The sequence below is a fragment of the Fomitiporia mediterranea genome, assembly GCF_000271605.1.
Source record: "Fomitiporia mediterranea MF3/22 unplaced genomic scaffold FOMMEscaffold_8, whole genome shotgun sequence".
Taxonomy (NCBI): Eukaryota; Fungi; Basidiomycota; class Agaricomycetes; order Hymenochaetales; family Hymenochaetaceae; genus Fomitiporia; species Fomitiporia mediterranea.
The window spans coordinates 1,881,990-1,909,129 of NW_006760393.1; the positions used below are offsets into that span (position 1 = coordinate 1,881,990).

General features: G+C 48.1%; 8 protein-coding genes across 8 annotated transcripts; 3 read left to right on the forward strand and 5 right to left on the reverse strand.

The window, feature by feature from the left end:
• Positions 1–244: 244 nt before the first annotated feature.
• On the reverse strand, positions 245–885 carry FOMMEDRAFT_21695 (uncharacterized protein; the record flags this gene model as incomplete). Its single annotated transcript, XM_007268492.1, has 3 exons — positions 710–885; positions 578–647; positions 245–516 (listed from the first exon to the last, which is right to left on the reverse strand). Coding segments are annotated over exons 1-3 (256 nt in total), but the record flags the coding sequence as incomplete, so codon positions are not given.
• Positions 886–1,239: 354 nt separating this feature from the next.
• On the forward strand, positions 1,240–2,986 carry FOMMEDRAFT_141947 (uncharacterized protein; the record flags this gene model as incomplete). Its single annotated transcript, XM_007268493.1, has 7 exons — positions 1,240–1,657; positions 1,779–1,983; positions 2,044–2,204; positions 2,256–2,381; positions 2,440–2,545; positions 2,602–2,676; positions 2,740–2,986. 7 exons carry the CDS (start codon positions 1,240–1,242, stop codon positions 2,942–2,944), a joined length of 1,296 nt encoding a protein of 431 aa, XP_007268555.1. The 3' UTR covers positions 2,945–2,986.
• An 81-nt stretch (positions 2,987–3,067) lies between these two features.
• Positions 3,068–5,276, reverse strand: FOMMEDRAFT_110967 (uncharacterized protein). The gene is made up of 9 exons (XM_007268494.1): positions 5,073–5,276; positions 4,836–5,008; positions 4,635–4,768; positions 4,264–4,569; positions 4,117–4,211; positions 4,031–4,059; positions 3,822–3,975; positions 3,630–3,765; positions 3,068–3,577 (listed from the first exon to the last, which is right to left on the reverse strand). Exons 1-9 carry the CDS (start codon positions 5,236–5,238, stop codon positions 3,316–3,318), a joined length of 1,455 nt encoding a protein of 484 aa, XP_007268556.1. The 5' UTR covers positions 5,239–5,276; the 3' UTR covers positions 3,068–3,315.
• Positions 5,277–5,544: 268 nt separating this feature from the next.
• Positions 5,545–6,646, reverse strand: FOMMEDRAFT_126073 (ATP synthase d subunit). Its single transcript, XM_007268495.1, has 7 exons — positions 6,587–6,646; positions 6,481–6,516; positions 6,384–6,423; positions 6,107–6,333; positions 5,950–6,054; positions 5,813–5,894; positions 5,545–5,759 (listed from the first exon to the last, which is right to left on the reverse strand). Exons 2-7 carry the CDS (start codon positions 6,508–6,510, stop codon positions 5,722–5,724), a joined length of 522 nt encoding a protein of 173 aa, XP_007268557.1. The 5' UTR covers positions 6,511–6,516; positions 6,587–6,646; the 3' UTR covers positions 5,545–5,721.
• Positions 6,647–8,720: 2,074 nt separating this feature from the next.
• Positions 8,721–12,800, forward strand: FOMMEDRAFT_21699 (uncharacterized protein). The gene is made up of 11 exons (XM_007268496.1): positions 8,721–8,971; positions 9,030–9,071; positions 9,127–9,162; positions 9,214–9,320; positions 9,374–9,624; positions 9,683–9,871; positions 9,927–10,393; positions 10,456–10,577; positions 10,634–11,620; positions 11,715–11,830; positions 11,918–12,800. Exons 1-9 carry the CDS (start codon positions 8,787–8,789, stop codon positions 10,726–10,728), a joined length of 1,494 nt encoding a protein of 497 aa, XP_007268558.1. The 5' UTR covers positions 8,721–8,786; the 3' UTR covers positions 10,729–11,620; positions 11,715–11,830; positions 11,918–12,800.
• Positions 12,801–14,337: 1,537 nt separating this feature from the next.
• FOMMEDRAFT_141951 (uncharacterized protein) lies at positions 14,338–18,511 on the forward strand. The gene is made up of 3 exons (XM_007268497.1): positions 14,338–16,375; positions 16,438–16,958; positions 17,018–18,511. Exons 1-3 carry the CDS (start codon positions 15,351–15,353, stop codon positions 17,617–17,619), a joined length of 2,148 nt encoding a protein of 715 aa, XP_007268559.1. The 5' UTR covers positions 14,338–15,350; the 3' UTR covers positions 17,620–18,511.
• A 1,902-nt stretch (positions 18,512–20,413) lies between these two features.
• Positions 20,414–22,388, reverse strand: FOMMEDRAFT_21702 (uncharacterized protein). The gene is made up of 11 exons (XM_007268498.1): positions 22,236–22,388; positions 22,074–22,179; positions 21,970–22,015; positions 21,791–21,908; positions 21,542–21,737; positions 21,461–21,492; positions 21,344–21,391; positions 21,225–21,296; positions 20,784–21,176; positions 20,637–20,730; positions 20,414–20,588 (listed from the first exon to the last, which is right to left on the reverse strand). Exons 3-11 carry the CDS (start codon positions 22,006–22,008, stop codon positions 20,468–20,470), a joined length of 1,113 nt encoding a protein of 370 aa, XP_007268560.1. The 5' UTR covers positions 22,009–22,015; positions 22,074–22,179; positions 22,236–22,388; the 3' UTR covers positions 20,414–20,467.
• A 564-nt stretch (positions 22,389–22,952) lies between these two features.
• FOMMEDRAFT_21703 (uncharacterized protein) lies at positions 22,953–27,099 on the reverse strand. The gene is made up of 3 exons (XM_007268499.1): positions 26,962–27,099; positions 26,422–26,890; positions 22,953–26,365 (listed from the first exon to the last, which is right to left on the reverse strand). The coding sequence occupies exons 1-3, from the start codon at positions 27,025–27,027 to the stop codon at positions 23,625–23,627; spliced, it is 3,276 nt and encodes a 1,091-aa protein (XP_007268561.1). The 5' UTR covers positions 27,028–27,099; the 3' UTR covers positions 22,953–23,624.
• Positions 27,100–27,140: the final 41 nt, after the last annotated feature.

Sequence of the window (27,140 nt, forward strand, 5' to 3'; positions counted from 1 at the left end):
GAATCCCGTCCTTGCGATGGCGGATTTGCCGTTCTAAAGCGCAAGCTGTAAAATTATTTTCTTTTACAGAGATCGGTCTTCCTGTTCATTGGACCCGGTGTATGTCGGCTTTACAGTTTTCTGTTCATAGTACATTCTGATATAGCTATTCAGAGATATCAGACATTTTGATATTCATCTACCGGCAGAATATATGTCTACCACACTTAGTGCAATCATAATCACTGATCTGTCATAACTGGGGGGTATTGATACATTGCCTTGATATCAAACAAATACAAGGTTACAGGATGTTTTCGTCTGTCATCGTTCATGTAAAATGGTAATATAAGCTACTGGTATAGTGATAGTATAAACGCTTGAGAGTATGTGGCGAGCTAAATATCATCGCGGAGACTGAGCTCAGTAACGCCTCGATTGACCGAGGCGAGAACGAGAATTCTTCGAGCGGATCCCGAAAAGGTGCCTGAGACGAGACTTCAAGCTTGGATGTCCATGAGCTTCATTGCCGCGGCCCTAGTTCGCAGACAGAATTTGTCAATATACGAGTTATTTTTATGATACGCCGGGTACCTACCATCGTGCGAAGTTCGTGTTTGGCATTTCTACGGCCATCATGCGTAGTGTTGGGATTATGGAGGGCGGCTCTAGAAAGAAAGCAAACAGGTTTAATAACTTCGTTACTAAGTGAACAGTGGATGTAACTTACTTGTATCCGCCGGCAACGCGATCAGGATCCCTGCGATGGAAGAACCTGCGCCGAGTGCCGCTTCTTTCTGTGCGGTTTCGGTTAGGGCTGAAAAAGCCACGACGACGTTGAGTGCCGGTGGGGTGGTGGGAGCGCGAAGAACCGAACATGTTTCAGTGAAGTGATATGAGTTGTAAATGTGGGTAACGTTGTCCTTTTGATATTTTTTTGAAAATGTGCTGGGGACTTTGGGCTTTTTATGCGCTGGGACGGGGTAGATATATTGGACATACGTCATAATTCATTGAACATAAAACCACAATGAATAGGATTCGTGGTGCCCTGACAGGGGGCTCGCGTGGATAACTTTCATTGAAATCATATCAAGTTGGAGTACGAGTCGGCGAAGGTTCATGAAATCATAGCATTCGCGTCACTGAGCGCTGCCGATGCCCGAAACGAGAAGTGTGGGTCCCTTGTCTGGACTTGGAAGGCTAAATGTAAGCGAGCACTATACGCGCAGCACTGCCACCAACACACCAACTTTGATGATGCCCTCCATCTCCAACCAGGTTGATACACTCGTCACACGTGTCCACGCGCGCTATACTGCCTGCTACTTCAAGCAATCGGATAACTATCAGTATACTGTCTTAGCGGCTTTCGTGCTTGAATCCCCTTACGCGCCGTCGACTGGTTACTTTTCACATCCAGACAACTACAAGGTCGTAGCACTGGCCACGGGCGTCAAATGTCTACCCACTGATCGTTACCCACTTCGCGGCGACGCATTGCATGACAGCCATGCGGAGGTACTCGCTCGACGCGCATTCATTAGGTGGCTCCATGAAGAAGTTCAACGAGCAGTTCACGCGTCGAAGGGATCCATGTGGATCAAGCAGCGCACTGATGGGAAGTGGGAGTTGGGTGAGGGCGTGAAGCTGCATATGTATATATCAACAGTCTCATGTAAGAAACGCATCTACCATATTCGAAGTAGAGTGACTATATGCGCCCCGACGTTTTCCTCTGTGCCTGCTCCTGAGTGTGCAATGAGTTGCTAACCTCTTAATGTTCGATGTTCATCCAGGTGGTGACGCATCAATGCGCTTTCTCGCGTCATCTCAAGATCCAGCAATGGCAGCGCTGAAGGACGCTGCTCCTCCTGCATCCCCTCCACCTGGAGCTGCATCACGCGGACGAAATAACTACGCTTTACATACTGTACTTCGTACCAAACCAGGACGGGCAGACTCACCTCCAACGATCTGTATGTCATGCAGTGACAAGATTGCGTAAGCCGCCACCGTCTGTTTCTCTTTCCCCGAAAGGTCATCTAATGACGAGCTCTACAGAGTGTACAATGTCCTTGGCGTTCAAGGTGCCTTGGCGGCGAATCTGTTCGCCCCTATCTACTTGAGCCGCATTATCATCGGCGACGTCCCAGAGCATATGCAAGACGTCGTGCGGCTTGACTGCGAACGAGCGTTCTACAGACGACTAGATAGCATACAAGGTGAGAGACACCTATGTGCGTTGCTTCGTGTGGTTCATCAAATACAAACAGGTCTCCCAGATTCATATCACTTAACAAGGCCGACTATATACTTCACGCATGTTGACTTTGAAAACTCGCGAACGGCGTTACAAGGAAAATACCCGAAGCGCCCACTGCCTCAGTCTAGCAACGAATGTAGCTCAACTCCTCACTCTCATGCACATCCGGCATTTTTCGTCTGACATTCTTTTAGCTCTTTGTTGGTTTGCAGATTCTGTAGGAGGAAAGGGCCAAGAAGTGATCATCAATGGAATTCGTCGAGGTGTTGGACCTAAACAGCTCGGATTGGAGAGGTTTCGGTTTGTTTATATTGACCTTTACTCGTACCAGTCGTGCAGTACTAAGAAGCTCATAGACCACTGCTATGCAAGCTCCAATTGTTCAGACTACACGAGCAAACGAAGAATGTACTTGGTCTTCCGCCCACTCCGTATGTCTCCCATCCATCTTCATTTATCTACTCTACTTTCACTAAAATGAGCATGTTAATCAGGCTAGGAAGGTCATATCATACTGCAAAGCAGTCGGATCCGGCGTATACAAGGGCGCGGTCATTAGTGAAGGGACCAGGAGGCCCGTTCGCAGGCTGGATAGTCAGCGGAGAACAGTACGAAGCCTTCGATGTTGACGGTGACATTCTTGGCGAGATTCCAACAGAGGGCACACCTAACGTACTCGGCACTCGGACGATTGACTAGTTATATCAATTATACCTTGAAGTAGCATTCATGTGATACCCCACAGAAACGTATCATCGAGAATATGAGTTATACAATTTTGGTATATAACGACCTTCCTCTAGCGGAAGGTGGTGTGAGGAGGACAATATAAGGTAAAAGGTAAAGGCGCGAGTGTAGACAATGCATGTATAATGAGACTAATCAGAATCGGAAAACTAAACGTTAAAGTGGAAGAACCGTTTTAATTACGCGGAATGAACAGCGAAAGCATGAACGCGACAATGTGAAAGGGCGTCATAAAAGTTCGTAACGTAACAACATATTAGACTGGGAAAAGACTAGGAATAAAAAGAAAACGGAAAATAAGCAGGCGACACCATGTATACGGGTTACCGGTCCTTCTTCGGCTCGAGTGATATAGAGGACGGCGGAGAAACGATCCCGCTGACCGGACTGGCAGACAGTTCAGTTGGCGGAAGGTCCTGCGCAACGAATACCGGAGACTCCGTTGATACTGAAGAGAAGTTATCTTCGCTGGCGTTCCGCGAATGTGCGAGACCTCCTTGTGAATCAACGGGTGTCGCTCTTCCTGAGCGCGTGGCTGCCGCTTCGGCGAGTTCCTTTCTCAATGCTTCAAGTTCTCGTTCAAACCTAGTAAAAGGAGATCAGATAAAAATTTTGGAGTATGGGGAATTAGACGTACTTTCGACCAAAGACTTCGATGTAAAACCCTGCACCGTTCCATACACTCACGGAAAATATGGCAAGCAGGAATGCTGAACTGAAGAAAGAACTTCGGTATAACAGGGGAACTGGAAGTTCTACAAGTAGTGTATAGACTGTCATTTCAACTAGTCAGCCAAGTTAATTGCTGAAACGAAATTGATAAACGTACAGAGTTGTCCCGTGATAAAGGAGAGTTCTCTATAATGCTGTGGGACATGTCCGAGCATACGTCCTATGACGCCTCTCTTGTCGTTTAACATCCATGAGAAAGACGTTGTACGCTCTCCTGATTCAATCTTCTTGCGACGATCGACTAAGACGAACTTGTATAGAACTTAGTATGATACAAGGCATGTTTTAGACCAAATTTTAAATCACCTTCCAATACAGAATTTGCCAGATGATGTCTGTATACAAAAAAGTGTTATAAGAACATCATTTATACACAGATGAATGCATCTTACAGATTAAAGCGCTGAGACCAAATGCTTTGGCCGGATTCAGGTGAGGAACCTTTGTGACCGCAGGGAATCGAGTTTCTACGTTCGGGTAGTGGTGTCTAGGAGCATCATAAACAATTTCATCCCTTACTGAAAAGAAAGGGAACACACCTAATGACAGTGAATACCAACGGGGCATACATGTGCACAAAGAGCGAGGTGACTTTGTCAGAATCATGGAAGACAAGACTATTCCTCCATGTAATGACCGCACTAGCAAGGGACCCATGTGACATGCAATAGCACGCAATCCAAAGCGTCGCACTTCCAGGTGCAATCCAGATATACATGAAGTTGAGAATCGTCGCATAGTAACACAAATCAAACAAGAAATAGTGCCAAGCGCGTTTCTTGTAATTATACGCGCGAAGCGGAAGGAGATATAGAGCTTGGATCGTATATGAGATATGCAGCCACCTGGAAACGCGTGCGGTTGGTATGTATGTATGTGGCTTGTCAATGAGGCGACTGCATGTACGTACTGCGGAGCCATGCCGAATAGGAGTGCAGTCAGGAGAAGAGACATAACACCGAAGAAAAACGATATCTTCTCCCGCGTTCGAATGACCTTCGAAGATTGCCATGCATTGGACAGGGACGCCATTTGACTTGATACCTGTGCAGCGACATTGACGCGTTAATTGGTGTAACGTTTCGCGTCATATATGAAATGTCTTGCGTGCCTTCAACTTGAATTTTTGCACCTCCTTATCCAGATCCTTTGCAACAAAGAGCTCTCCTGCAGGAGTCTTAAACTTGAATGCCTCTTCAGCACGCATCTTGAGTTTATCGGAGTGCTTCTTCAACCGCCTCTCGAGCAAATCCATACGAGAGTCGAAGAACGTCTCGATGGTGTCTAAGTTTTTTGAACATCAAGCAACTCAGCTTTGTAATGGATATTGGGAATGACAAACACGCACCGAGAAGTGTAAAAGCGCCCGTCCACTCAGAGATATCATCGCGAACGAAGCGTTCGAACGGTACAGAGAAGAAACCCATGCTAACAGCGGAAGTAAGTCCCGGGGTATCTGGTCGCTGTGAAGGGCTTGGTGGTCTTGACTGTTCGTTAGAAGAATCGTTCCCCATCTTAATAGTGGCTCAGTGAAAAAGGCAGACAGTGGCTGAGAAGAATGTGGTCCATGCAAAAGTGTTGTTGTAGTGGCCACGCGCAGGTAGGGACGCGGCATGCTCAAAACGGTTTCGTCCGTCGTAACAGTGCTACGTCAGACGTGTTCATTGCTCTCCCGCTCATTTTCGATTTCAAAAAGTGGCGATAAGGAAAATTGAGTTGGAGAACAAGATAAAGCGGTCTGCAAGTCACTCAAGTCACTAACACGGGACCTGAACAACCTTAGTTCTTTTACGTTTTCTTCACTCAATACTCTTAGCACGAAAACTAATTTAATAGTGTTAATCACGACCGTAATTGACGTACAGCCGCTGTTCGTTGGCAGCCGATCAAGGATCGAGAAGACAGCGGACACAAGGTTCATCGTGCCTGCAACAATTACGCGTAGCGTTTAACGCTTTTAGAATTTATTGGCATCTAAGAGAAAGAAACCATTTTGTCTACATCAAAGACAAGTCGCCGAACTTCTCCTTGTAGCCTAGGTAGCAAGATCAGTAAGGTTGAATAAAATCATAATTTAAGTCTACTTACCAGGTACTGTCCATTTGCCCTTCTTGATCATAGTCTCGACAGCCTTGGTGATTTCAGGATGTGCGTTTCCAACATCCTCCACCTTGAGCAGAAAATTAGCCACGAAGTCCACGAAGCCAAGAATACAGGTCACTTACAGAAAGGTCCTCGAATGGCCGCACTTTCTCAATGTTTGCAAGAGTAGCTTGCAGGTCCTTCAGCTCCTCTTCAATCTTCACCTCAGTCTCTTTGGCGTTCTCCACCTATAAAGGCTTTGAATTGTTTGTCTTTGGAAAAATAGGTGGGCAGCCTTACCGCCTTTGCCTCAAATGCCTCAATCGCCTTCACGTGTGAGCCGACATCATATGTCACCGGCTTGAAGTCTTTGAAAATCTTCTCAGCTTCATCTACGATGGCCTTATTCTTCAGCACGGAACGATAATGTGCAAAGTCGACTTCAGTGGACTGCGACTTCAGCGTACTGCTTATTCGTTGGGCATCGTTGTGCCGCTTTCGGAAAGCATTGAGGGCAGCAATGGTCTCTGCAAGCCATATAAACATATAGAATAAACGCAAAATACGAGGCTCGCACCCTTCCCGAGACCAAGTTTTGAATAAACACGCGCGAAATCCTACAACGAAATGAAATGAAACGATGACCTGACGAGGATGCAGGAAGTGCAACATACGACCGCGACAGCTGCTCCTTTAGCTGCCATGACGCTCTATACCATGGCAAGCCAAAAGCTTATTAGTATTCTGAATATTAAAACGTCATAGAGGAACTATTCTAACCTCAAAGCGTGTTGAAATGAGCGAATGGGATGGATGAAGTGCAGACTAGTGAGCGGTCAGTGACAAGTGAGAAAGCGTGAGAATCATTTCGGAGAATCCCGGATAGCATTTCATAATCTGCTTTGCATAAACATGGATGTGACAAACATATATAAATTTGTATGTTCCATATTGTATAGTAGCAACATGCTATAGATGAAATGTATGCCGTGTAAAAGTGCCGAAGTATCATACAGTGTCGTTAAATGCTGGTCCAGTAAAATTACAATGCGTATAGTACGTCTATGTCGTGACCTGCCTCGCCGAACATGTATAAGGCAGTTTTCTATGATGTTAGATTGCTTTGCTAATTGCCTTAAAGTTATTTCCAATCAACCCAGCAACCTGACCCGCCCGCCATTCTGCTCTTCCAATCACGATGAGCAGCATCGAATGAGTAAGGCAGGACGTAGTTCTCATTGTTTGACGGAAGAAGTTTGAAAAGGCTAGTACGTGCTTCGATACCCTTGAGTCTCTCCATCATGTCTGTGTGGTCCGGATATGGCATTCCGAGAGTGCTCATCTCTGGAGGGTAAGGCTGGAGTAGCAGTTCTACTAAAGTGGGAGGGAGGCGAGGTGCTGGTGCGACTCGCGTCGTTCCGTCGGGATAACGCTCCAGCGGCATGGCGAGCGACTCTGGATCGTATTTGGTCATTCCAAACGCCACCTCGAAGGATTGGGCTAGAATTCCACCAGATAGGATGCATGATAATGGTTCCGTAATGCGAATATGGGTGAGGCTTGGACAGCCGTTCGCTAGCGAAGAGAAGGAAGCCCATGGATTGGGCATGTCGCCAGCTGCCAGATGTAACCGCTTGAGTCTCGGTAGGTAAAGATTTTTGGGTAATGGTGGATAGTCCCCCCTGATAGTGAGTTCTTCTAATACCGGAAAAGGGAACATAAGAATATCTTTGAGTGTCTTGATGCTATGTTCGTAGTGAAGGAGGGTCAGAGTTTCGAGCTGGCTCGATATGAGGGCTAGAATGTGGCGCAGAGCTGTTCGAAATGTTGATAGTTCCTTATCGCGATCCATCAGCCATTCGCGGATGCGCTGTCTGCGAATCATACGTTCCGAATGCGTTTGCGGCCAGTAAACGATGAAGTCAGGCAAGACGACGTGGAATTCGTCACGATTGCGGTCCGAGATAAGAACATGACGAACATGGGCCGAGAGCAAGGGGTTCCTGAGAAGCGCATTCTGAAAGGAAATTACGCGGCGACGTGTAGGAAGATAGACGGTTTTATACATGACAGGGGCTGCTAGCTCATAGAAGTATTTGTTGACGAGAACGAGGCTTCTTCTTGTTTCTTGCGGAACATATTCACAGATCAAGAGATGAATTTCTGGAGGAAGATCATGGAGGAACATCTAGAAGGTTTAATTCCGAAGAGTACAGAGGAGAAGGGGCTGCGGTGAAGTGTGGCGTGAACAGCGAGAGGACAGGGCGGCCTCTGAGAGAAGACCCTCAAGACGATGCAGATTTGTACGCAACATACTTTGCGAAACGGTTTTCCAGCCCCATGGAGGGGAAACAACGGGTTTGCAGGTTACATCGAGACCAATGAGCAGGACGGATGCAAAGGTGGCAAACTCATCCAACTGCGAAATCGACTTCGGCTGACGGTCTGTAATAAGCAAATCTCCGTCGGACGTCTTTCTATTACAACTATCCGCTACTCACGCATGGTTATTTAATGCAAAGCAGATTCCTAAGTGGCATGAGGACGCCGAAGAGCAATTACCCGGACCTGAAAAATATTCTGCAGTGACCGAGACTGTTGTGGCACTTCCGAGAACACGCCGCCGCCATCGCCAGCTTAAAGACAGAACATGCTGGTACCAGTGTACACACTTCTTGTTAATTACCAGTCATAAGTGCAGTTCCGCTTGAGATCACGATAGCAGGGTGAATGAGAATTAGAATTACAATGGGAAGAGTCGGGTTGACGGAGGAAATTGTGCGAAGACGCGTCAAGAAAAATCCATACGGTCGATAAATAAGGCAAGACACGATCGCCGCCTTCATCTTGGACTTGCGTCACAGGATACAGCAGTCAGCCATGTCTACTGGACCATCCGAGTTGACCCTCACTATTCTTCCTTGCACTCTGCCTCTCATCCCGCTTTACCATTGGCACTCCCGTTCGCTGTTATTTAAAAATGTCAACAGTGTCTAATATTTCTTCCATCTTCTTCTACAACGTTCCCGACGCCACGCGATCCCACCTCGATAGCATACAGAGGCAATTCGATCTGACTGATGCACGCCTCCTCGAGATCACTCGACAGTTCGTCGATGACTTTGCTTTGGGACTCTCAGAATACAATAAACCAATGGCCATGATGTGAGGAGCTGCTTGCATGGTAATTACGCGTAACTGACTAGGCTGAATGCACCTCAAGACCGACGTTCGTTACTGGTGTCCCCGACGGCACAGAAAAGGGGTTAGCATATCATACCTGCTCTGAGGTATTCAATTCATCTCATGAGCGCTCTCAGGACGTTCCTTGCTTTGGATCTTGGCGGGACAAATTTGTAAGTTTGATTGATTGCTGCTCTCTGTTCCAAGCACTCACTCTAGATTAGACGTGTCTGCGAGGTCCAGCTGCATGGTAATCAGCAGTTTACTCTTCGACAACAGAAATACAAACTGTCAGAGGTTTTGAAAACTGGCGAGGCTACTGTGCTATTTGGTATGCTATGGTTGCCAAGGACGAGGTGGAACTCCGCTGATGCGCTTGTGCAGATTACCTCGCGGACTCCGTTGATGAGTTCCTGACGTCTATGGGCCACGAGATTACCGATGATGAGGCATTACACCTTGGCCTCACTTTTAGCTTCCCGGTCGAACAGACGGCACTGGACAAAGGTGTGCTTTTGACGTGGACGAAAGGGTTTTCTGCAAAGAATGCTGTTGGCAAGGACGTTGTGAAACTGCTTCAAGACGCTTTTGATAGGAAGCATATCCATGTCAAATGCGCCGCCCTAGTCAACGACGTACGCTCCCCTTTATTACTGTGATTGCAAATAAATAAAACAAATATCTGGCTTGCAGACCGTTGGCGCCCTTTTATCACGAGCATATACGTCTGGAGGTTGCATACTTGGCGCCATTTTTGGAACCGGGACAAACGGAGCCTTCGTTGAAGATGTACAAAAAATTCGGAAGCTATCAGACTCTGCAGCATTAAAACATGTGCAGACAATGGTCGTGAATACTGAATGGGGCGCGTTCAATAATACAGTTCGCATGCGTTTCTATTGCCTTTTGGAAGCGCAGCGTTGACGAATAATTCTAGCGTACCGTCCTTCCCACTACGCCATTCGACAATAAGCTCGACAGAGAATCAATCAACCCAAGGTATCAGGCATACGAAAAATTCATCAGTGGAATGTACCTTGGCGAAATTTGTCGTAATATTCTATTATCTCTCGTTGATGCTGTTCCACCTGTACTCTTTGGCGGCCTCTCAACCCCAATTCTCAACAGCCAGTATGGTTTTGATACCGCATACATGTCGGATATTGAAAATGCACAGGCATTGGACGATATTAAGAAGGTCCTTGTCGAGAAAGTTGACTTCGAGGCCGGCGCCATCTCGGACCAAGATGCTGAGATTGTACGCTGGGTATGCCGGCTCGTGGCTACAAGGGCAGCGAAGCTCAGTGGATGTGCGGTCGCAGCTGTATTAGTACAAACAGGACGTGCTGCTCTCGGCGGAGGACACTCTTCGGGCGAGAAGTTTGCCGTTGGCGTAGATGGAAGGTGAGGCCTCGGTGGACTTTACGTATGGCGATTTGAAAACTGAATTGGGATTTACTTTTTAGCCTTATACAATTCTATCCCAACTTCGAGACACACCTTCGGGAAAGTCTGCGTGCGATTGTCGGCGAAGAGGCTGAGAGAAAGGTGGAGATCGGATTGGCGAAGGATGGGAGTGGTGTGGGAGGTGAGTTGCTCTCGAGCGAATAATCTCAGGTCTCGGAGTCTCATGCGATCCTGCAGCCGCGCTTTGTGCGCTTCAAGCTCTTAAGCAATCCCAGGGTGATACGGTTGTAAGCGCGAATAAATCTGTTCCTAATGGACCAGGGAAAGCATAAGATGCCAATACTTAGAAACGATCGACCCTCCGAGCTGAGTAAAAGCATAATTTGTTGTATAACTTACAGTGTATTACGAATAGACGGTTGCATGTGGTTCCCCTCCAACTCCGCAGCTCGTGCACAGCTCCCATGTGTTTATTCACCGTGTTAGACGTGGAAATTATTGGTTAGGCAAGAGCGGTAGAAGAAACAGAGTCTATTTATTTCTCCGAGGTTCTTCCGTACCCGCTTTTATTCGCTTAGGGGATATTACTTGAATAAGTTTCGCTCACTCAATAAGTCGCTAACTTTCCCCGCAGGTTTTACGTTCCAACAGGTGGGATGAGTCACATAAAAAGCGCTTATCTCGACGTTGGGGCTTGACTATACGTTTCCAACCTCTATACAAGTGATTGAAGCCTCTACGCACTCACAGACAGCTCTGCTTCCCTTATGCTGCTAGATCAACTTCCGATAGAAGTCCACTCCATTATCTGCAAGTTCGTATGCTTAGCAGGTATAGAGTCAACCCCGCGTACCTATCAAGCGGTGTACAGCCTCTGCCTCGTCTCGCGCCACTTTTACTCGATCGCGGTTCCGATCATGTACCAAACTCTGCTTGTCGATGGGCGTACGAAGATTTCACTTCTTGCGCGTACTCTTCAGACACGATCAGATCTAGGAGAGTGTGCCATGCATATGTTTCTCAGTGATTACAGTCAGAGGACAAGTGCAGGGAGAAGTTCTGGCGAGGAGGAGGAAGATGCGTTTGAGATGCCTCCATCGTTTGCATTCGAACGGCCTTTTTCGAGAGAAGGACGAATTGAAAGGCTGCAGAGGCTGCAGAATTGGTTGCATGAACGTGCGCAGAGAGTCGCTGCGTTCCGTTCCGCTGTTCAGAGTATTTTAAGTAGGTGCTATTTTCACTTCCTCTTTGTTTAATCTCCTTTTTCCATCGTCTATCTTCTTGAACTAAATTTATACGGTTTTTGTACCATATTTAGATGCCGTGTCGCCAAATTTGCGTACACTGTCAATTTGCCTGTATGGCCATTATGACGAGAATGCGGATAGTGGGCTGGCGGACGCACTCGCACGTCCGTTTCCTTTTCTATCAGAGGTTCGTATGCATCGTGAAAATTGACCAATTCTACGATTGAAAATAATTATTCTGGGCTGATCATTATCTCGGTATTTACTTAAACAGCTCACGATTCGAGATAACGTACACCCCTTCCCCTCCACTCGAATTGAATTACCAGTACTGGAGAACTTGCATCTAGCAGGTGGGAGCTTGCTGGATCCGTTAACGACTCTCGATGCACTTGTGAAAGGATGTCCATCTCTTAAGTGTATTCGCCTTACTGAGCCGTTCTTGAACGATCTGGCTGTAAACTCGCTGGAACGGATTGTTGACGACATTACGACCTCACACATATATACGCACGAACAATCGGATTCAACGTCGAAATCGAAGTTGAAGTCAAAGCTGGACAAAGGTGTGGACCGGGTTGCTCCCCATCGACGAGTCCCTCTGCGTATAATCCTTGAACCGTGTCCGTACAACTATACGACGTCTGTGTCATCTACCAACGTAAACGCAAACACCATGCACACTATCCTCAGCACTAGTAGCTCCAGCACAAGCATAATGAGTGGACACGCTTTGTCGAACTCAACGGCGCTATACAATGGGCTCACAGCACTTTCTGCACGTTCTCAAGGCGTGTTTGACTTAAACGGTGGTTGGCCGGAGTTGACACAGCAGCACCAACGACAACACACTACGAGTGAAGGTAATAGCCATCGTGAAGGAAGAGGGTCAAACCTGCAGCGTGAGGATCGGTATCCTCTCGAAAGGGCACTAAATGATTGGGTAAGGCATATAATGACACATGGGGAGTAAGAAGGCGGCTTTTTTTAAATGAGGTTCTACAGGAAGAAGATGTACTATAGTAGGAAACAATGCTAAACTTGCAAAGCATTGTAAGATATTACTGTAACGTTGTTGTATTTGTTATTCAGATACTCCTGTATATTAACTATTATTTGGTCGGAAGGATGTGGAACCCGAACTAATAATATGGTTTTCCTGACATAATCTGTATTTAGACATGAAGACAACTGTTTAATATCCTGTTAGTGCCCTATGCCTCACCTCACACTAAATAAGTTTTACTTCTTAACACTGATGCAGTGTACACTAGTGTAGAGTAGCCCCCTCTCAAACAGGCTTGAGCTCGAAACATACATTCAGCATTAATGGTATTATTTTTATTTTATTTAAGAATGACCTAGTTTGGCTCATAATAAAACAATCTTTGAACCACCTGAACAGGAGAAACAATGCTAAAAACAACAGCAAAAGTCAAGATAAATGTAGCAAAAAAAGACGAGTAGAGATAAAATAACCTACACTGCATTTAGAGCCAGTAGTACTCTTGTACAGTGTTTAGGTAACACGAAGAAAAATGAAGAGGAAGTTAATTGGCCTATCAAGAGCAAAGACATCTTCTGTACCGTCGCAAGCATAAGTCATTCGGCCCCGCCAATAAGCAATCCTCTCAAAGGCCCCAGCCTCTTCACTAGTCTTCTCCTTATATGGAGCATTGAGTCAAGTGTCAATACATGACTTCAGCAAAGTAAAAGTTGAGGGTTGCGGGCAACGTATGAACAGAGACAGGACAGGACCCGACACGTAAGGGTCTACTATGACAAGTCAAGTAGACCTACAATATATATGTCCCGGAATACAGTAGACTTGACAACTAAACAGAAAGATGACTTCACAAGTATGACGTTCCCCTTCCTGGAACTTCCCAGTCGGACCGACAAAGAACTGGACTAAAGGCAATAGACAGGCTAGGACAGGCGTCATCACACGGAGCCACAAACCTCTAGCTTCGCGGGAACACAGTGTTAGCTTCTAAAACGTCTTCCGAGTACCTTCTACCCCTAAGTGCCTGAGTTCATAGATGGATGGAAGACATGCCGGGAAAAACTTCGGGACATTAGCCGAATAACGGCATAGCGCACCACCCAGCTTGAGCATATAGCCGAAGGAAAAACACGAAATCAATGCAGACAGTACCTGGACGACGGTCGAGAGTAGCAGAGGAAAAATTCGCAACAAGAGTATGCCGTGGTGGAATTCTGAGTCTAGTCTCTCGGTCTGGCCAGTCTCTCAAATCGATGTCCATTTATATCTTTTCTTGGTTGATGTCGGTAGTCGGAGATCTATGATCCAAATAGGTAAATCAGGAAAACAGCATTGATTAGACTTTATGGCAATGCGCGATCGGCGCGATCCATCACCAGATTTCATGCAGCAGATACGTATACCATGGCCATGAAAAATATCGGAGCAACGACGCAAGCACTTGCGTCGTTTCGCCAGCTGCTCACTCAGCACATACGTCGATTGTGACGTGTATCATAAGTCGGAAACCGGGAGAAGCCTGATAAGCTTAACAATATGCGCCCATGTGTTCAGCGTGGGGAATCGGTAGTACCTCTAGAGAGGTCCGAACGCACTCGGGGTCGCTCATTGGTGGCCAAATTTCGTCAACCACGAGGGGAGGAGATGAGTTACGGCATTGCGCAACGCATGATTTGTAGAGTTGTGTGGGTAAATATGTCGCGATAGAGCAACGGAGAGGTGTGCACGTCGCGTGTTGAGACCAATAACTAGTGTATACCGGAAACGGATTGAACAGATGATAAGTGGCTTTTTTGTCATTGTGTGTTAAGTGTGTACCCGGGGCTCGGAGGATTGGGAAGCAGAATGGTACGATGGAGCGAGATATAGCTCGAGACGCTCAGGAAGAGGCACAGCGGCAACGAGGCAGGGCGGCGGGCGAGACTGCAGAAGGGCTGAGAAAGAAGAAGTCGGCCATCGATTGCGGGAAACTGGGGTCAGGATGAATGAATGAGTGAACAGTTGCAAGTGACTCTCGCCAATAACCAGGTTAAGATATAGGAAGTGCGAGTTCGTATGTATGAAATGATAAGAAATGAAGAGGGCGGAGATGCTTCTCTGAAAGTTTGCAACGAGGCAGGGCAGCTCGGAGGGAGATACCGAACTGCTTGAGCAGAGAAGGGAAATCGAACGGGTGGCGGCTGAACATCGGTCCGGCGCGTGACAAGCCGCGGACGGGGTACGATACGCGAAACAGCTGACTGGCTGGGGACCATGGCTGAGACAGATGCGCGCTGAGTAATTCAGTAAAAAGACAAAGGACGATCAAAAAAACACGAAAACTCAAGGGGGAATTTGATGTTCCTGGCAGCACTTGACGTCGGGGTCTCTGTGTGTCGGGGTGAGTGGGATGCGCAGATGCGTAAAAGTGAGCGAGCGGGCTCGACAGCCAGGCGGACGCTGTGAGGGAGGGATGAATGAATTGGAAGGGAGAGATGTGCACGGACGTGAGCGGCAAGTGGGCAGAGTTTCGGAGGGCGGATGTCGAGATGCAGACGCGATGCATGACGCCATTAGGACTGGTGTCAGGGGGCTGTCTGCACGCGTGGGAAGAGGGATATGAGTATGAGGTCGTGTCTACGTAGTGCATCGTCACTTTCGCCTCTCCCGTGCCCGGCCTGGCTCTGGTCCATCCATACTACTCTACACCACTGCACTCGCTATGCCTTCTCCACTCAATCCAGCAGCTGGCCAATCCTCTGACAACTCCCTCCACTCAAAGCACTCCGCTACAGCCCATCCCACCGACGCCGCCGCCGACCGCGATCGCCAGTCCGACGCAAAGAACGGCTCTGCGACAAAGCTCCAGCAGCAGAACAATCCACCCGCTCGTCCTCCGCTTCGTAGCAACTTCGAGCTAGAGCCAAACCCGTTTGAGCAGTCCTTTTCCGCCTCCTCCTCATCCCTCTCCTCCCTGCGACACAGTGCAAATCAGAGAAATGGCGGCGACCCGTCCCCGTCCTCATCGCGCAACAAGTCGCCCACAGGCGGTTCCAGCTCGACGAACGGCTCTTCAAACTCGCGCAAGAACTCGCTGAGCAATGCCTCCCACCCGAATAGCGACACCCCGAAGCCGATCCTGCCCCCGCTCGCGTCAATCACTTCCCCATCCGACCCGAGTTACGCTTGGGCTTTCTCCTCCGCTAGCCTCACAAATTCTCTCCGCGCTGGTCCACTGTCGCCTGCCATGCTCGCTGGTCCGCAGACACAACAGCCAACGACGACGTCCCAATCGGCATCATCAATCGCAGCACTCGCTGCCAGCGCTGGCTCTATGCACCCACCGCTGTTCGCATTTGACCCGTCAGGATCCTTCCGAACGGGTCTCACCCCGTCCACCGGCCTAACTCCCCTCGTCGGTGGTCCCGTTGCGTTCCCTCCGCCGTCGCCTAATACCGCGGCATTTCTGGCTATGGTCAACTCGGGGTCTGCAGGCAGCGCCGCTGCTGCGACGATAACGCCCAATACCCTAAGCGCATTGACCAGCGTGCTTCAGCAATCCTCTGCTACGGCTTCTCAAACGGGTCAACAGGCCGCCGGTGGCACCTCCAACAACACTAATAATGCAGGTGCTCAGCAGTCTTCATCACAGTCGCAAGTGGTTGTCCCGACATCTGTGGCTCCATCGCAGGTAGCTGCTCCCGCATCGTCGGCTTATCAAAGCAGTCCTCTAGCTTCTCAATCACGGTATGTGTACCTACCTTCTCCTGCATATGTTAGTACACTCAATTGGGGCTCGATCTGGATAGGACTAATAATGGCAGTTCTGGCAATAGTAACAATTACCCAGATGCCACGGGTGCTGCAAACCACGCTGCAAACGGACTTTTCCTTCTTTCTCAAGCGCACCAGGAACTCACCAAGCGCGAGGAAGCCCAGAAGCAGAGCTTGGCCCAGGCAAATGGTGCCGCTGCAAAAGGATCCGTGTCACAGAGCCAGACAGTTCAGTCCACGACGAATGGTGCGAATAATGCCAAGCGAGGTACAAAGCGCAAGAGCGACAATGCGAGTATTTCATCGGCTGCGTCCACGAAAACAAGTTCGTCAAAGAAGTCGAAATCGTCGCCCACCAGCACACGCGCCCCTGCAGCCCGTCGCGGGAGTACAGTTAGCAATCCAGACGGGGAGGATGAAGGTGGATTAGACGAAGATGAAGAGTCCGAAGACGAACAGCAACAGCTGCCGCCTCCATCGTCAGGCAATAACAAGAATAAGAAGCCTGAGACAGAAGAAGAAAAAAGAAAGAATTTCTTGGAACGAAACCGTCAAGGTAGTTACGATTTCTTTTTCTTTCCCGTGCATACAATCGCTCACCATCGGATTTTGTAGCCGCACTAAAATGTCGTCAGCGAAAGAAGCAATGGTTAGCACAACTACAGGCCAAGAACGAATTCTTGCAAAACGAGAACGAACGGCTCACGGCTGCATTAGTGGCCTCGCGAGAGGAAATCTCCCGACTTTCTCAGCTTGTTGGCGGCGCTGGCGTGGGCCTTCCCTCCGGTGTTGTGCCCATGGTAGGTGTAACGGGAATGGGGGTTCAGCAACAGCAAGTTCACCACGCGCCATATATGACCCATCAACAGCAGCATCATCCTATCGCAGTACCAGTAAGCCTGCCACAGGGCTCGGCGAGTATCAACGCAACTGCCACCTCACCGTCGATGGCTACCAAGCCATCGCCGCACATGCAGCAGCATCACCAGGTCCATCAGGTCCATCACTCGCCGAATCCGCACAGTCCAGCCAGTGACGGACGGAGCAGCCGTAGCAGCCTGCGTGATGTGCGAGATTATGCGAACGGCGCGGTGGTGACCACTCGTGACAATGGTGCACGGGAATACGCTCGGGACATGCGTGAGCGGGAGTTAGGGCACGTTCACGGGCATGCACCTCAGGCGGTCGCGGTGAATGGACGAGGGTATGGATATTGAATGGAGTGGAAGAGTAGGGGCAAGAGAGGTGAGGTAGTAAAACAAGAAACGAATTTCTTGGTGGAACTCGATGCAATACCTAGGGTGGTAACATAGGAGAAGGAGGTTGGGGTGTGTTTGACGATTCCCAATGGGCAGCAAGGTAAAGAGCTCAAAGGCGGTGTTTATCCGGATATCGCAACACCTGCTTTCGATAAACTCTTACGCTTCGTGGTCGGATACAGGTTCGATATCTTTTCCCAAGAGATTGGGACATTGTTGCTTTACAAGGATTGACATCGGCTGGACCTGTATTCAAATCGGAGTGTTCGTCTTGCGCATGCTACCCTATCTTCACGCTTGAATTGCACAGGACGATTCTGACGGTCTCGCGAGCCGATCAGCCGTGCACGAGCGTAAATGACTTCTTGAACGGGAATTCGATGAGTCACTCCCTGGTTGAAGAAGCCCATGCATACGTGTTCGGCGCGAGGCTGACGTGTCAGGCGGGACGCGGTGGGCTTCTTTAACAGCGTTATCTACCGCGTTTACAAGGAGAAGAAAAAAGGACTAATTTACCGTTTGAAATTGTATTATATTCTCCTTTCCCCTTTTTTTTTACTCTGGCTCCTGCTGTGAATGTTGGACTTCGACTTGACTGACGGAGTCCACTCGTGCTCTGTCTTTTTTCTCTTTACTTTACAAGCATGCATACACGATCATCATCTCTTACGCAACACACGTGCAATTCGTTCTATAATCTTTTTTACTCTCCTTTTCCTTCTCTTTCCTTTGTGCATTCGTCTTTCTCCGAGGACCCTCCGTCCCGTAGTCAGCGCCAGCGCCTGACTTTTCATCTTCGTTTCTGTTACTCTTTTTGACCTGTCCATCGTGACTTTGTCCTTCCTCCCCCTTTTCTTGCGCCTCCTGCTTTGCTTCTTCGTTTCTTCTATTCACGAATTCGATGATCCGGATCCTTCTATGAACTCCGAGGTTCTTTGACTCAAACACAATGAAGTAAGTAATATTACGCAAAGTCCCAAATCCATGGTATTTTTCAACATCGATACTACGGGATTGAGGGGCAAAATTCGAGTGTCCAAATAACTGGTTTCCATGTATTGTTATTTCTTCCCTTTTGTAATTCCTTTTGACCCTCCTTGTACATACAGAAATTATATTGTAGTCGATAAACGTGCTTTAACATCTGATATTCGACAAATATCGAGATGTCTTTCTCTAAGTTGCTATTGAAAATCGTAAGGGGAAAATCTCGTTGACGATCATTCTGGAGGTGGAGAATGTGGTCGATCGACGTTTGGTCGAAATCAGAAAAGAGGTATGTATAATCACCTCCTTTACAGTGACTATGTCTCTTTATCTCTGATTATTGAATTGTAGTCATGGGATCTGAATGCAGATACGTGATACGTGATAAGTATAGGTTAAAATCTGTACCCTCGTTTAGCGCGTGTGGGCAATGTTAAATGCAGAGAGTTTAAATGCGTTTGTGAGATTAGGCTAAGACATAGGAAGGAAAGGAAGGAGAAGGAAGCAACGAAGGAAACGGAGTACGGACTGCGGAGAGGTTTCCGGGGTAATTGCAACGAGAAGCTTCTCTTGCATTACTTTCATATCTCTCCCCCGCCTGACTATATGCTGAATGTGACCCAGGGAACGAAGAGGACGTGGCATGTGGTCAGGATCATGATAAAATCAGGTCGACAGAGACGGATGCTGATTTACTGCATGTGTGAGAAGTCGCGGGTAGATTTAGGGAAAGGGTATGGCATGGTACGGGTAGCGGGTTCGAGACCGAGCTCTGGGTAATTAATGGGTGCTGCAATGGAGAGAGTGTACAGAAGAGAGAAGAGATACGTACGTGAAGAGAACGGAGGAGATGGCCGGGGACCCTTCGGAAGGTGGAGCAGTGAGACGTTCTCTGTCACCTGCAGTGATTCTAAGTGAAGCTGCTATACTCACTCGTCTGGATCATCCTGATCATGTGTTGTTCTGTGCGAACCCGCAGACAAATTCGAAAGAAGATGAAGTGGAAGTGGAATTGAATCCGGAATGAAACTCGCACCGACTTCTGCAAGTAACTAGTTCTCTTGAGTCTCTAGCTCTTCATGGTTAATAAATAACATGGTTAATAGATAACAAGATTACGGAATCACGTAATTCCGAGCAACGAGCCTTTCCGGCGGAACTGGACTTGAGCTATAACCGAAGCAGCGCCAAGATGAACTCGCATAGTCGTGCTGTTGTTACATTGATGAATAGTAGTAGGTGAAGCAGCAACGATCCGGAGCGACATAGACCTAGAATCTCGGCCACATGAAGAAGAGTGGGCTTCAGAATTTCAGATTCAGAACTTCACAGGGCGATTCCATTTCTCCACGACCACTCGTGACAGTAAGCTGACTTGGCTTGAGGTCTGTCGGCCGACAAGAAACGAAACGATCTAGCTTCGGAGCGGGGATCTACAACTTGTGTACTTCTAAACGGCATGCATCTGGTAGACGAAGGTCCTCTATCAGCAACGTGGGGACAGACTTTTAGATCTGAAGTCCCGTGAACGGTGTCTATCAGTTCATAAGGAGTCACGCGAGCGCGGCGACCTGCCTTGGACAGAAAGTGGTAAACGCGTGGACATACGGGCACTGCGGAGGGATCACCACTCTGGATAGGATGCACAAGCAGTCATGCGACATTGGTCTAGACAGACAGTCGCCGTGTAGTTTACTCGTCGGAGGAGGTTTACAACCGTCCAACGATGTTGCCCGCTCGTTCCTAAAATGGTAAATATTCCCTTATCTGTACATGTAGCTTTACGCTTTAGCCATGATACTGGAACTCCGCACTGTCTTTAATACGGGTAATTCGCGGTTGTATCATCCTCTGCAATAATGCCATTCCTTATCTGCTCCGCATGCTTCTGGTCAAGATAAGGTAGTATCGTTGGCCCGTACAACCCCTCCCCTTTGTACCTGCCCGGAGCATGAGCATTGAGCATTAGTCAGATTGTACAGACTCACATCTGTACCTCCTCTGGCCAGCTCCTGATTGCACTCGCCATCCGCCCCGGAACTCCGGGTTCTTCGGCTAGGTCGACGACATTGAAGATGTACGCTAATAATGATATGAGCCAAGACAACAATACCGCTGGGGATTTCTCTACGTACTCCTGATGGTGAAGGCAATCGCGCCGCTCTTTGGGAGACGACGCAGAGTCTGCCTTTCAGTCCTGAAACGAATACAATCAACGGTGTCTGTCCCAAGAGGTTGCTTCTGTGCCCTCAGGCTGAGCTTGTTGACCACCGGTGGCGGCTCGAGAGAATTTCCATCCTCGTTGGACTGATTTCCGCTTGCTGTTCCTCCTGCAGGATGTACAAAGTGGTCCTCATCACCGTTAGTAGTGTCGGACCAAGCAAGCTCATCTGGATCGATGGAAGTAGCCCGAGCAGGATCATCTGCCGGACGTACGATCTGGAAGAAATAGTTGTTGCGGATCACAGGTTTGTCTACCGAGAGCTTGCTAAAGAAGCGTGACATGCTGTACTGTAGCTTTTCACGAACTACGCAAGTCAGACCCTGGGTGGTTCATGATAATGCATACAACTCACATTGAGGAACAGATCCACTGATATGAATGTCTTCCAGAGGCATTCCGAGCTTGTCGGACATGCGCCAAAACCCTACGGAAGATCAATATCTATGTACTGGCCGAAGAAACTTGTCTTACCAGGTACGAGAATTGCGCCTGCCTGGAAGTAATACCTTCCATCGTCACCTGAAATCAGGTTGAAGCATGAGTAGGTGTTAGTGCCTTAAGCTCGGAATACAGTTGCTTCGCCCTTACCCTCTACCATCAAGGCGAGGTCGTCCTCGACGCTTCAGTCTTGTTAGTTAAATCGTAGAACAGACGCATACAGGAACTTACAGTAGGCCAGACACTTTCATAGGATCTTCATCGTCAAGGTTGTAAGTGACGTCAATTGGAACAATCGTTATCTCCTTCACTTGGCCTTCCCCATACCATCCATAATCGTTAGGGCTTGGGCTATGCCGAGTGACACGATAAGTATCCGGATAACGTCTCGAGAGGTATTCAGCTAGTTCGTATACCAGTTCCTTTGCTGGAACAACATGAGCGGAGCAGTAGACCGTCTTAGGTAAAACGTAAACATACCTGCTGAACCTCCACCTGGCACACCTGAACGTGCCGGCAAGGTTCTAATCGCTTTGTCACCTCGTCTTGCAAGTCGGTCTACTCGAATTGCATGGTATCTCGACAACTGATTGTCGACCTATCGAATTGCAAAGCATTTATTGTAAGCTGAATGTTCGAGCGGCGATAGTTTTATTAACCTCCACCCATTCTTCCCATGGCATACTACGAATACCCATTGTAATACTGTCGGAGGATCATCAGAAACTACTTGATATTCGAGTAGTAATATTTTGATACTGACTTATACTTTCCCCATCTAAAAGGTCGGTACGGCGGAGGGAGTCTATCTTGAATGGCTTTCTCACATGTCGAAAATTTCGGATAAGCAAATTCCACAGGAATCCATTCTAAAGACATGACGGTCAGATGACATAAGTCCTTGCTAATCGATAGGGAGTTTTACCTCCTGCCTTTCTTTTCGAGTTTGGGGAGAGATTAACCGTGCTTTCGTCGACTCGTACCGCCGGCGAGAGTGCCGATCGAGATATCAGTTTCTTGCTTATTTTAATAACAAGCAGCCAAAGTACGAGTGAAGAGCCTGCTACTAGAATAGCGGATGAATGATCCAACATCTTGAGGGTGGGAGAGAGAGCGTCTTGGGAAACGAGATCTAGTACTTATTGCATTACCCTTTCTTATTGACCATGTGATGTACATTTTCCTAATTGCGTCTTCGTTATCAGCCTCTCTCGTAAAAGAAGATCGGAAAGACTTAACATTGTATATTATTTTACCGTCAAGAGTCCCACGATACAGGTGGATATATATAATCCCTGGTAAAGAAGTCAAATTTACGGATGGAGTGAACAGTAATTTATGATACCAGTTCTAAGCATTGTGTTGGCTCGATACTTGATACTATGCTGGCATCATATTGGTGGTCAATGTCTTTTTGCAAAGAATGCGTAAATTGCCCTCTAAACTTTTCACTAGTAGAGCATAGCCATGTCCAGCATCTAATTCTTGTCAGTAGCAGCGTGAAAGACGCAGACACCAAGCGACAGTAGTACAGGTTCTTGTATCAAAACCACAGTGAGGCTTACCAATGGTTACCCTCGCCAACTATAGTCCCACGGCACAAGAAATACAATCACATACAAGACATATCAATTTCATGGGATAGACAGCAGCTTACAACGTTAAGCATACAGACTGCTCAAAAATAGTCATGCATGTCTTTACAAAAATCGACATCAAGTCGATGACAAAATCACCTGAAAAGGGAGAAGCATAAAGACAAGATAATTAATAAAATAGAAATATAGACATAGAACGTAATAAGTGTGGCAAGGAGCAAATAATACTGATGTCATAAACAGAAGCCGTGACATAGGTCTGGGCGTGGTGATAACAAAAACAATGGATAGACACAAAGAGTCCAAAAAGTAAAAGGGAACAGGCAAGACGTTCAAGATTTGCAGCCAAAGGGACTAAGATACTTGTCAAAGCGATATCAAATCACCCCGACATTTACTACATCCCTTAGCCACATTACATTGATTCCCTCCATGTTGATGAACAGTCCGTAATTTGGCAAGTTGTACCTCGCGTGACACGTAGACAGGAGCGCGAGTAGGTGACACACTGGGCTGCGAACGATTGCTAGCCCAAAGGAAGGAGGGAAGAGGAAGCAACTTCGTGAATGTTTGGAACAAAGGTTGAGAGGGCTTTCCGGAGATATTCTCTGGATGATTATCGTTCACAAATCGAGGAACATCGCGATTGGTAGTGGAAGCGTCTATCGCCGACTGCTGAGATTCTGAGCTATAGGGAGACGAGGCGTTCATGTCTATTATGACGAAAGAGAAGAATGAGCCAGCCTACTCGTATTTTTGAGGTGAGGGATAAAAGTCGAACCATGAACCAACTGTGGCACAGGTTTCTTCGTCCTCTGTGGAGATCCTACGGCTACTCCTAACGGCTTGATTCTCGACGGTGAAGCCGGAACCACATTCACAGTTGGGGCTGGCACAGGCTTACGCTTAGGTGGACTAGGAGAAGCACCAAGCCCGGAAGTCTTCGCTTGAATAAACATAGGAGGAGATGGCGGTGGAATACGGGACGGAGGCGCCGAGCGGCGTACCGAGCTTTGGGGTGGAGCGACGACACTTGGACGATCAGGGACACGGAACCCGTTCATATCAGAATGTTCATTGCGGGATTGGACTGGAGCAGGTTTGCACTCGCTTCGTTGGGCCTTCATCTGAGGGAACACGAATGGCACAGAGTTTGTATGCACATGATCCTCGAATATGGGCGATGCCATTCTGCTCGAGGAGTCCTCCGTGACGGAGATAGGGAACGAAGGTTTACGTCTGCTATTCGCGGCATCAAAATGCAATATATCTTCGTCTTCTTCAAGTACCACATCAAGTAAACTGTGGACAGAATCCTGTACTGTCTTTTGAGCAGGAAGGACAAAAGGCGGAAAATCCTCGTCCTCGACATTATTGAACTGCAGGCGTTGACTAAAAATGCTTCTGTTATCCATCGAACATCGAGCGGCAGAAAGTTGACTTTCAACGTCCTCCAAGCATTCGAAAAATCTATCAACTTCTTCATGCGGTGGCCTCGGCGTAGTTGCTTGTCCACCACGAGGGAATGTCCAAGTTTTGCTCAATGAAGCATTTTTTACATGCTCAGAGCTCCGCACTTCAGGCATGAGTGGAGGAATCGGAGTAGGACAGGGAGAAGTCGTTGGTGAAGGAGTTGAGGAAAGGGATCTTGGCGACGATGCCAAGCCATTCCCAAATCCAGAAGGTACTGGTGTGCTGTTCGCAGCAAGGCGAAGATGGGCCAATGAACGAGGTAGGTCATCATCAGAATTGGCAGAAGACATTGAGCGCGTCGGACTCGCAAAACTGAGATCCAAATCGTCCTCATCCTCGTATCGTGCTAGTTCATCTTCGTCGTCAGACAATGATGTACTACACGAACTCGTTTCTTCCTCTACCGCTTTTAGCGTGAATGGGGCCCTGAGCAGCTGCTGGCTGTCTTCGTCTGCATCAACCGTCGTGCAAGATGAATCAACACTCTGGAACCCAAGGCCATTGCCCCGAGATTGGTTGTAATTAACCATCCGAGACGAGTTACTAGTAGCTAAGTCATCGGTAGCCTTGGGCGTTGCGAGGATTCCAGCAGCATCTAACTGGGCAATAAGATTCCTCCTGTAATTTTGCTCAGCAGCCAGTGCCTCGCGAAGCCTAGCGAGCTCGGCCTCGGTGTCTTTCCGCGCTTCAATAAGGGCTTGGGCTTCAGCTAACTGCCGCTTTGCAACCTGTGCGTCTTCCTTCAAAGAGCGGCATTCCAACACAGCTTGCCGTAGCTGAGCTTGAGAAGATTCAAGTCGACGGCTGACACTGGAGAGATCTTCTTCCTTTGTCTTAAGCTGACGACTCAAAGTACCTTTTTCCATCTCCAATAGGCTGAGCTTCTCGTCCCTAAGCCATGCCTCGCGCTTTTCAGCTTCCAAACGACGTTCCAAAACAGCCTTTTCGTGCCCAAGTAGGGTTTTTGTGTGCTCTAGATCCTTTACGCGCTGCCGCCATCCGTCTATATCTCTGTTCAACTCGTCTCGTTCGGACTTCAAATCTGCCACCAACTGCAGCATTTCATCAGGTGGAGGATGAGATGCATCCGCACTACTGTCCGAGTGCATAGACGAGGGTCGTGACCGAGAACGCGATAGTAAGGCGTGCTCGAGCTCAGCAATTCGCGCCAATAGCGATGCGTGGGACTGGTGTAAAAACATGTCCTCGCTGGCGGTACGCCTATCCTGGCCGTTCGGACTGCCAAAGCTGCTAATCGAGGAAGCAGACTGCCTTCTTTCCGACGTCGGGGTAGCACCCGGCGTTGGGAGACTAGCAAAGGTGAATGATGTGGGCTGCGACTGGGTAGAACCCGAACGAATGTACGATATGCTACTTTGCCTCTTGGGACAGGGAGACGTGCTCGGAAACGAGCCGCTAACCGACGTGGACGACGAAATGCTTGAGGACGTCGAGTGAAGGTCAGAAGTCTGCTTCCCAACATGGTTTGCAGTCTTCATGTCTATACTCTCAGAGCCGCTTGCTAAATGCGAATCCGGTTGGGGAGTCAAGGAGAATGGCCTAAGTCCAGCTCGTAAGTTTGGGGTGAGGGATGTAATTGGCAAGCTGGGATTGGAGGCACTGTGTATTAGAGATAGAGGCCTAAGAGTCAAATTGGCGGGTCTGTGACGACTCGAGACAGAGACGAGAGTTTTCGACATATCGGGTATGTCGAGATTCCGAGAAGGCAACCGTTGGGAAACATGATGCATATCGAGACCTGGTGAACCGGCTTTATCTTCGCAAGCAGAAGATGAATTTGGTTCACGATCAAAGGCGCTCGTCGATTCGATCCCATTTTCCTCCTCCTCCTCTTCCTCCTCCATAAGAGTGTGAAGTTGATCCTTCAAGGAGCTGGCAGAGGAGAGAAACTTCCCAAACGAGTCCCTTTTGCCTGACAAGGACGACGGTATCCCGAATGACGGTGAACTCATGGGTAATTTTACTGATGCAGAATGGTGATCAGCCTTTTCCTATTAAGGAAATAACAGAAATACACACGTTCACGATCAGAAGGTTTCTGCAGGAGCCCTTGGCTTGTGAAGTCTGGGATCTCCACAATGTTATTATACGAGCCAAGGTCGTTTCGTCCCTCAAGAGCTTGCAAAGCTCTGCGTCGGACGGAGTCCTTATCGCCAAAATTGATGTTGTCATCCGAAGAGGACGATGGCAGATCAGGAAGGTTAACTCCCATCATTTCAGCAGATTCAACCCGCGTGGAAACCGAGGAACGCCTGCGATGATGGGAAGAGGGTCGAGGACGACCAACTAATGAAGAGGGGCGCGAGTCGGACGAAGGTATGGAGGACTGGGCGGACGTCGTGAGAAGGGAGTTGGCTGAAGTTGAAGTTGAAAACGAGACTGATGAAACAGAGCCGTGACGTGAATGCGGTCGTCCAACCGAAGAGGTCGGTGAGAGTGGTGCTGAAGCTATGGGTCCACTTGACCGATTGAATCGGAACGAATCAAGCTACGAGGCAAAATAAAAACAGTTTTCTTTAGAGCTTTCGTTCATCCATCAAGCACGAGATATGTACACACCCTCTTCTTTGTGGAGATCATCTCCTGCTCCCTGGTCATTTCCGAGCCAAACTGTGCAAAATCCATAGTGAAGTCGTGGTAAATAGTAAAGAACGTGGTTGCTGAAAAGCTGGAAGGGGAAGAAAAGAAGGGAAGAGCACAGCGGCGGGGGGGAGGAAGTGATAGCGTCTCAAAGGGAG

Bases quoted from the DNA above. Each gene is read 5' to 3' on its own strand.
- FOMMEDRAFT_110967 (XM_007268494.1), bottom strand. From the start codon at position 5,238: ATGGGGAACGATTCTTCTAACGAACAGTCAAGACCACCAAGCCCTTCA. The intron at 3,976-4,030 runs GTGATTTAAAAT...GTTCTATACAAG, and splicing joins GGCAAATTCTGTATTGGAAG to TTCGTCTTAGTCGATCGTCG. The intron at 3,766-3,821 runs GTACGTTTATCA...TTGAAATGACAG, and splicing joins CTTTATCACGGGACAACTCT to TCTATACACTACTTGTAGAA.
- FOMMEDRAFT_141951 (XM_007268497.1), top strand. From the start codon at position 15,351: ATGCCTTCTCCACTCAATCCAGCAGCTGGCCAATCCTCTGACAACTCC. The intron at 16,376-16,437 runs GTATGTGTACCT...CGATCTGGATAG, and splicing joins CCTCTAGCTTCTCAATCACG to GACTAATAATGGCAGTTCTG. The intron at 16,959-17,017 runs GTAGTTACGATT...CGGATTTTGTAG, and splicing joins CTTGGAACGAAACCGTCAAG to CCGCACTAAAATGTCGTCAG.
- FOMMEDRAFT_21699 (XM_007268496.1), top strand. From the start codon at position 8,787: ATGTCAACAGTGTCTAATATTTCTTCCATCTTCTTCTACAACGTTCCC. The intron at 9,321-9,373 runs GTATGCTATGGT...GCGCTTGTGCAG, and splicing joins CGAGGCTACTGTGCTATTTG to ATTACCTCGCGGACTCCGTT. The intron at 10,578-10,633 runs GTGAGTTGCTCT...GCGATCCTGCAG, and splicing joins GGATGGGAGTGGTGTGGGAG to CCGCGCTTTGTGCGCTTCAA.
- FOMMEDRAFT_126073 (XM_007268495.1), bottom strand. From the start codon at position 6,510: ATGGCAGCTAAAGGAGCAGCTGTCGCGGTC. The intron at 6,424-6,480 runs GTATGTTGCACT...ATTTCGTTGTAG, and splicing joins AAGGAGCAGCTGTCGCGGTC to GATTTCGCGCGTGTTTATTC. The intron at 6,334-6,383 runs GTGCGAGCCTCG...TATGGCTTGCAG, and splicing joins AAAACTTGGTCTCGGGAAGG to AGACCATTGCTGCCCTCAAT.
- FOMMEDRAFT_21703 (XM_007268499.1), bottom strand. From the start codon at position 27,027: ATGGATTTTGCACAGTTTGGCTCGGAAATGACCAGGGAGCAGGAGATG. The intron at 26,891-26,961 runs GTGTGTACATAT...TTTGCCTCGTAG, and splicing joins TGATCTCCACAAAGAAGAGG to CTTGATTCGTTCCGATTCAA. The intron at 26,366-26,421 runs GTGTGTATTTCT...ATTCTGCATCAG, and splicing joins GAAACCTTCTGATCGTGAAC to TAAAATTACCCATGAGTTCA.
- FOMMEDRAFT_21702 (XM_007268498.1), bottom strand. From the start codon at position 22,008: ATGGGTATTCGTAGTATGCCATGGGAAGAATGGGTGGAG. The intron at 21,909-21,969 runs GTTAATAAAACT...GCAATTCGATAG, and splicing joins CATGGGAAGAATGGGTGGAG to GTCGACAATCAGTTGTCGAG. The intron at 21,177-21,224 runs GTGAGTTGTATG...TGACTTGCGTAG, and splicing joins CAGTGGATCTGTTCCTCAAT to TTCGTGAAAAGCTACAGTAC.